The sequence below is a fragment of the Camponotus floridanus genome, unplaced genomic scaffold (genome assembly GCF_003227725.1).
Source record: "Camponotus floridanus strain SB8 unplaced genomic scaffold, Cflo_v7.5 scaffold468, whole genome shotgun sequence".
In the NCBI taxonomy this organism is placed as follows: Eukaryota; Metazoa; Arthropoda; class Insecta; order Hymenoptera; family Formicidae; genus Camponotus; species Camponotus floridanus.
In genome coordinates, this window is record NW_020229623.1 from 31,430 (window position 1) to 40,343 (window position 8,914).

The following is an 8,914-nucleotide window of genomic DNA, read 5'->3' on the forward strand; positions in this document are numbered from 1 at the left end:
CAATAGAATTATCTGCGAGACCAGCGGAAGTGGCGGGACCGGCTATGGAATCCATTTCTTTTCCGAATCCGAACGAGAACTCATTCATAAAATCGTCAACTTCTATGATCATCTAAAATTTTAAATTAAATGAATATATTTAAAATCAAATGAATATTATATAAGTTGTGAAATGAATATTATATAAAAAATTATATAAGTTGTTCAATAAATAAGAATATATTAAAGATGATGTCATAATACTTACTTCTTTCTCTGCGGCCATGTTTGATTATCGATTGAATCATCGATTGAAAATTTTTATAGATATGTATCTTTTAGCAAAAAAGCTTGTTTTTTATTGGTTGTAATTTATAGGTAGCGCCATATTGCTTTGAGAACAATTTAAACAATTAATGTTATTATTGGTCAATTACAGCTATTCTGAAGAATAGAATGGTTGTAATTGGTGAATGATGTTATTGTTTTTAGATCAAAACTTACTTCAGTCAAGAAATGTTACATGGTTAATGTACTGCACGGAGTTACAATCGTTAGTTACGGTTATAAACGTGCTTCACATACGTGCTTCACGTATATTAATTAACAACGATTCTGAGCAATAGGTAAATGGCAGTATATTATGCGCTTGGCAATAAGAATGCCTTAACACACAAATTTATGTACATATCGGAGCATATGTATGTTCTATGTACATATGTGAAAAATATATAAATTCATCTATTAAGGCACTTGATGAGCATATGCACATCACAATTTTATCTTATTATAGTAGCTGTTATTATTGCAGCTATTACAAAGATAGAAACTATCACTGGCTATCATAAAATCACTGACAGTAATAAAAAATATCCATTTGTTTGATATTATATAAAAAAAGGTATATATATATAAGAAATATATATAAGAAATGGTTCATTATTAATTTTGTAATCCATGATATTACATATAAATACATTTAATTCAATATTTATATATATATATATATATATAAATATTGAATTAAATGTATTTATATGTAATATCATGGATTACAAAATTAATAATGAACAATTTCTTTATTTGCAGGTGTCATTAAATATTGAATTATTTATTATAGCGGCTGCTCTCTGGCGCTGGATTTCGGCTGCCATAAGCGCTGCACTAAAAAATTGGCTGCTATAAGCGCTGAATAAAAGACTCAGCTACATTAGCACTAAGTTTTACCTTAACATTTAAAGTCTTATCTTAAGTCTTGTCTTAATTGACAAGAAATGTTTACTATATAAGCACCGATTAAAAGATTTGTCTGCTTTCAAAGTATTAAATAGTAATAGTAATAAATAAATAATTAAATTTTTATTGTTAGTAATAAATAAATAATTAAATTTTTATTGTATATTTTTTTGTGTGTCCATTTATTATGTCTGCCAATAAAGTAAATGATAATAATCGATCCCTGAATGCTTACATGATGCAGATAATATTTGAAAATAAATGGTTAGAAGATATTCACATTGATCATTTTGGATTATTATTAAAATCTTGTTCAGAGTATCGACCACGTAAAACGTGGAGAATACAATGTCCTGATACAATCGAATCTGTTTGTAAAGATCAGAAACATATTCAAATATTACATAGCTGTAGCGATATAATTACTAATGAAAATGGACATTGGGTTTGTAGCTACTATGATACTAAAACTATTTATATTTATGATTCATTGAACTTAAAACGTTTGCATGCACATCATAAGATATATCTTGACAAGTTATATCCATTTTATCCTTTTAATAAAAAACCAGTACGATTTCCGACAGTTCAAAATCAATCTAATGCTTACGATTGTGGTATTTTTGCAATTGCATTTGCAGTATCACTTTTATTTGGCCTTCGACCAGATACAGTTATGTATGATCACACTTTGATGCGTCAACATTTGGCATATATGTTTCAATCAGAAAAAATAGAACATTTTCCTCGAATTATAAGACCTAATGATCCAAAAAAATTATTTAATTTGGATGAAATACAAAAAAGAGAAACTTTAGCTAGAAAAAAACGAGAACGTTGACAAAATAAAGCTAAACAGGAAAATTCTATAGATATTTAATAAAATTAAAAAACGATATAACTGAAATGACACTGGAGAAAGGAGAGAAGAAATATGATAAAATGTTAGATCAATTTGATCGTTGTATAATAAAAAAAAATAATGTTTTAAATAAATGTAATGATGTTAAGCACTCTATTCATGGCACATTTAAGAATTCCTTTTCATCACTATATATTGCTATAGATGAAACGCAAAATAATGAAAAGAATTATACAAATAATTTTCCTACATGTATTCAGGAAAACAAGTTATTAAGGAAAGACAGTTCTTGTATAACAAGAATTAATGAATAAAAATATACTAATTTTGTTGCAGATATTTTACCTCTAAGCATGCAATATATATAGATTATTCTTAGAGGTGAGTGGTTAGAAGATATTCATATTGACTATTTTAATTTATTATTGAAAAGTTGCTCAGAATATCAATCACACGAATCATGGAAAATTCAATGTCCTGTTAGAATTGAACCTGTTCCTAAAAATCAGAAACATATTCAAATATTACATAGTTGCAGTGATATAGCAACTAATTTAGACGGCCATTGGGTTTGCAGCTATTACGATACCAATGTGATTTATATTTATGACTCATTGAATATGAAACGATTACATGCACACCATAAAATCTATCTTGAAAAATTATATCTATTTTACTCCTTTGATAAGCAACCAGTACAGTTTCCAACGGTCCAATTACAACCTAACGGTAATGATTGCGGGGTTTTTGCAATAGCCTTTGCAGTATCTCTTTTATTTGATCTTCAACCAAATAGAATTATATATAATCATAATTTAATGCGTCAGCATTTAGTAAAAATGTTTCAATCAAATAGAATAGAACATTTTCCTCAAATTACAGAAACAATTAATTCAGAGCAAATTGATCACACATATGAATTCAGTGAGGATAGTATTGGTATTAACAATATTACAGTTATTAAAGATTTAAGTAGAGATCAACATCAACATGATTTAAAAAGAAAAATGAATAGTCATAATTGTAGAGACAGTAATAAAAAACAAAATAAGAACTCTGACATTTATACAGAAGATGTTTTATCGCGTAAGGCTGATGTTATATATACAAGTAAAAAAAGTGTTCTTAATAAAAAATATTATGAATTGCATAGAAATGATTTATTAACAAAAAAAAGTAAATATAATAAAAAACATAATGATATAAAAAAATCGAATAAGGAATATTATGAAAAACACAAAAATGATATAAAGAAATCGAAAAGGGAATATTATGAAAAACACAGAAACGATATAAAGAAATTGAACAAGGAATATTATGAAAAACACAGAAACGATATCAAGAAATCGAGGAAGGAACATTATAGATTACATAAAAACAATATACTATTTAAAAAAGAAATTTACTGTAAGAATAAAATGAATAAAACAAAAATAAATAATAGAAATAAGCAAAATATTAAGTATTGTAAATAAAAATGTATTAGAAATATATCAAAGCTTCTTAGGATGTCATCGTTGTCTGAAAATAGATTAGAGGCTGAACGTATAGCAAAATGGTGCTTTTATATAAGAAAAGTTAATATTTTACAAATGAGTAGAATATTTAATAAATGTAAACAAAAAATTGAAGTTTGCTTGACACGTGCAACAGAATGTTCTTCATCAAAATTTACAGATTATGTAAATATGTGGACAAGATAAACATACCGCTTTTTCGGAATTATATTTTGCAGAAAGTATTTATCGTGAATATAATATTTCTAAACCTATTATAATGAATTCTGAAGGTAAAACAATTAATATTTTACCCTTAATAGAATCAAAACATAAAACTAAAAAATCATGGCGCTTTAATTCTCTTTGTAAAATAGAAAAAAATATTATTAATGATATGAAATGCTACTTTGAAGAATTTTTAAATTGTACATTACAAATTTTTCGTAAAAAAATTTTATGTTATAATTGTTCCAATCAGATAAATCAAGACAAATTAGGCCATTCTCATATCTGTTATATTGATTATAAAGTATGTAGATCACGGTTTTTACCTATTGAGATATCTCCTCATTATCCGATGATACGATATATTAAAAGATTAATATATAATTTAATCAATCTTAATAAAAAACTAAATAAATTACATAAAGCATTAAATGATGTTGATGTAAATACACTTCAAGATATTGTAAGTGAGGCTAAACAAAAAGCAAATACTTTTACACAGGTATACTACGGAAATTAATTTAAATGAAGATGAAATTCAGTCTCAATATTACTTAGCTTTTAAAGCATTTACAAAACGATCACTAGATGTTTCAAAATATGCCTGTATTTCTTGTACAAAATATTGTTTCAAAAGAGATATTCTCATGATAAAAGTTGATAAGAAAAATGATAAAACAGTTTGGAATAATTTTATTAATGATGTAAGATTAGAAATAAATGAAAATTGTGTTATTTGCAAATTTTGTGATCAATATTTTAAAAAGAACAAACTGCCGCCAACATGTAGAACTAATAAACTCGAAATTCTACCAGTACCAAAAGAAATAACAATATTAAATGAATACGAACGAATTCTTATACAACGAGCAAAAGCATTCCAAATTGTGCAAAGAGCACATACGGTAATGAATAAAAATCTACCGCATAAAGAAATGATTTCAAAAGTGAAAGGCAGAACATTTCATTTGCCGTTGCCATTAAATGAAACTTTAAAACAAATTTGTCCTTCGACTGAACCTATTAATCTAAATCATGAACTGCATATATTAGTTCGTGGTATTCCAACTAAAGCGAATATAATTTGGGAAAAATTAGTCGATGTAAAAAAAGTATGGACTGCCTTAATATGGTTAAAACAAAATAATCCTATATATTTAGATATTATGCTACCAACATCTCCTGAGAATTTGTTGCATTCCGAATTACAAAACGTAGAGTTTCAAGAGCATGATTCGGAACCTTATGACAACAATTTGGAGAAAGATAATGAAGAAAATGAAAAAAATAACACTTCTAAGAAAGAATACAAGGCATTATTAACTCAAATGTCGCAAACAAATCAATATTATGAACAATTTACAATATATCCGATGTATGAAAAAAGAATAAATGAATCTGCAACTACGCTTTATCAAATGATAAAAATTCAAGACGTTCCATTGGATAATCGTACTAAAGATTTGGATGTAAAATGTTTCCCTGATTTATATCCGTATGGTGTCAATGGACAGCATAAAGATAGAAGTGTCCGAATAACTGATTTCGAATATATTAAAATGAGACTTATGTCGCAACACTCGCAATTTAGATTAAACATACAATATCTTTTTTATTACATGATAATAATATGCGACAATTAAATAGTGGAATATTTCATAAAATGAATGTTACCAATCTTCGTGAAAGATATACAGCTGCCTCTTATTTGGAGCAATTATCTAATCAGCAGCTTGAGTCTAATTTAAGTACTATATTTTCCAAGTTACGGAATACAGAACAATATTGGAAAATACCTAGAAGTAATTTGCATTGCATGATATGTAATTATGGACCTGCTACTTGGTTTCTTACCCTCAGTCCATGTGAATGGTTATGGACAGATTTGATAGAATATCTTCGAGAGATAAATGAACCAATTGCCAATCAAAAATCTGCGAACGAGCTTATTGCTCTCGATTCTGTATCAACTTCGAGATTCGTAGATAATAAATTTAAAGCTATGCTTGATTTTATTTGTTCACCTGATAATCCAATCGGAGAGGTCACTCATTACTTTTGGCGCCGTGAATATCAAGGTAGAGATATGCAACATTTTCATTTGTTAATTTGGATAAAAGATGCCCCGATAATTGGTACATCATCTAATGAAGATATTTCATCTTTTATCTTAAAATATGCCACTTGTAGAATGCCGAATGAAAAGTTATCACCTGAATTACATCGACGTGTAAATACACATCAACGACATAAACATAATAATTACTGTTTGCGTACCAAAAAAACTAAAATAGGTTTTTCGAAAGTATGCAGATTTGGCTTTTCACGACCCGTAACAGACACTTTGAAACTTAGAGACGTTATTGTTTCAATAGCGGATAGAAAAAGATTGAAAACAAAAAGCAGACTGTATGACTTGCCACGATCTAAAGAGGAAATTAATATTAATGATTATAATCCAGCTATTCTTACTGCTTGGGAAGGAAACATGGATATTCAGTTTGTAGGTGAAAAATCTACGTTATTGACTTGGTATACTACGAAATATGTTTCTAAAGCAGAGAAGAGTAATAACGCAGAAAATACATTTGAAAAGATAAATTCAACAAAATCGTTAAGAAGTTGTCTTTGGAATATTGGAATGCGTATGTTGAATCATAGAGAATGTGGAACTCTTGAAGCTGCTGATACTTTGCTAGGATCATTATATGGTCATCATTATATATCATTATATGGTACTGACAAGGAAACGACTATAAGATGGTTAGATGTAAATATGATTAGGAGTAGAAAACTTAAATCTCACAAAGAGATTGAAATGTTAGATTCTAAATCTGTGGATATTTTTTATCCTTCTTTAATTGATACATATTATCCAAGCAGACCTAAAGAATTAGAATCTACTAATTTATATGATTATGCAAAATGGTATGATAATACAAAAACTAAACCAATTTCTAAGACAACAAAGTATTACATGCTTAGTGAATCTCTATATTTAACGAAACGTAAACGTGGATATCTTATCAATCATTACAAATACAATGTTCATACTCAACCTGAACGTTATTATTTTTCATTATTGTTATTATTTCAGCCTTGGAGAGATATTAGTGAATTAAAGAATAGATGTGATAGTTATGCAGAAACATTTTCTTTAATACAATTTAAATTGAAAGATGCTCTTCAATATCATGAAAGAATAATCGACATTCAGTAAGGTATGGATAATATCCAAGAATTAATTGAAAAAAAAATATCAGAAGTTACAAAAGATGAAGATGAAAACAACTGTCTTGATGTATTAGAATGTGTTCCTGTCGAAATCGAAGGAGCTATGAAAGACTTTAAAGATATTGGCAATAAATTTGATGAAGTTAACGTCGAAGAAATGATAATGCAATTAAATATTGATCAAAAACGAATCTTTGATACAATTACTAATGGTATATTTGATGAAAATAGTGACGTTTTTAGACTTTATGTAAGCGGTGAGGGTGGTACTGGAAAGAGTTTCTTGATAAAAGCTATTAGATTTTGGATCAAAAAGTATATGGGAAAGGATACGGCAATAACTGCACCAACTGGTATAGCAGCTTTCAATATTGATGGACTTACTATTCACAGATTGTTTCAATTACCGGTAGAACATGGTCATACTGCCAAGTATAAACAACTTTCTGATATAGTACTTAAAATTATACGAGATGAACTTAAGAATGTTGTGTTAATAATTATCGATGAAGTTTCAATGATTTCAAATATTACTTTAATGTATATACATCTTCGATTAACAGAAATATTTAATACCACCGATTGTGATAATGGATGGTTCGGCAAAAAACATATACTTCTTTTCGGAGATTTATTACAACTTCCACCTGTGCATGAGGATCCGCCATTTATTGAATTATCTAAACTAAAAATTGAGAAGTATATTGGTGCAATGGGAGCTGTAAATTTATGGTCTTTATTTAGTTATGATGAATTACAAATTAACGTGCGACAACAAGATGATAATTCTTATCGAGATATATTAACGAGAATTCGTGTTGGAACAGTAACAGATTCAGATATAAGTATTTTAGAAACAAGGAAAATAAATTTTAAAGAAATTAATTGTGATGGTCGATTACAAGAATTATGTGATTATTTTCAAAGCTTACCAATGGATACAGTTTGTTTAATTTCAACTTGTGCATTATGTGATATTTTGAATACTGCAATGTTAAGTCGTATTTCTTCGGATGAGATAGAACTCGTTGCTCAAGATCTAACAGAATGTGCACCATATTTAAAAAAAAAAGTTATAAAGATATTAAATAAAGATGATGAAGATAATTCTCGAACAGCTGGCTTAGCGAGAATTATAACTATAAAATTAGGAGCACGTATAATGATTAGAAGAAATATCGATGTTAGTTTAGGTCTTGTAAATGGTACAATTGCTACAATTACATCAATTATGCGTAATGCATTAGACAATGAAGTAGAAAAAATAAAGATAACAGTGTCATCAGGAATAGAGCATATTATAGAACGCATAAGCGTTAAATTTGAAGTAATGGATAGAGCATTTGTTATAAGAAAACAATTTCCTATATGTTTAAGTTATGCTATGACTATTCACAAAAGTCAAGGTTTGAGTTTAAAACATGCTGTTGTAGATGCTGGAAATTCTATATTTAGTTGGACAAATATATGTCGCTTTTTCACGAGTAACTACGCTGAGTGGGTTGCATCTTATAAATTTTGATCCTTCCTCTGTCAAAGCAAATGAATTAGCTATAATAGAATATAATAGATTGCGAAAACAATATCGGCCAGATCTTTTAAATATTAATATTTCGAAACAACATGTCCGCAAAGTTCGTGATATTATTTGGATGTTATCAAAGAATGTTTCAGAATGTCAAATTGATGATAAGAATATTAATGATTGTACTTTATGGTATGTAAAAGGACTACCAAATATTGATAATATATCTATTATGCTAATGTTTCAATTCAATGTATGTTTCATTCTCCTATTTCCAGAAAATTGTTACTTCATCTTGAACATTCAAATATTATAAAAAAATTTATTAATTCTTACGTATCAGACGATAAAACT

General features: G+C 27.8%; 1 protein-coding gene across 1 annotated transcript; it reads left to right on the forward strand.

Moving 5' to 3' along the window:
- The first annotated feature begins 7,024 nt into the window (after positions 1–7,024).
- Positions 7,025–8,557, forward strand: LOC112639104 (ATP-dependent DNA helicase PIF1-like). Its single transcript, XM_025411996.1, has 2 exons — positions 7,025–7,454; positions 7,599–8,557. The coding sequence occupies exons 1-2, from the start codon at positions 7,025–7,027 to the stop codon at positions 8,555–8,557; spliced, it is 1,389 nt and encodes a 462-aa protein (XP_025267781.1).
- Positions 8,558–8,914: the final 357 nt, after the last annotated feature.

What these genes read in the sequence shown, in the direction of transcription:
- LOC112639104 (XM_025411996.1), top strand. Translation starts at nt 7,025, where the DNA reads ATGGATAATATCCAAGAATTAATTGAAAAAAAAATATCAGAAGTTACA. An exon ending in TCAATTACCGGTAGAACATG is followed by an intron (nt 7,455 to 7,598) that starts GTCATACTGCCA and finishes TTCGATTAACAG; the next exon opens with AAATATTTAATACCACCGAT.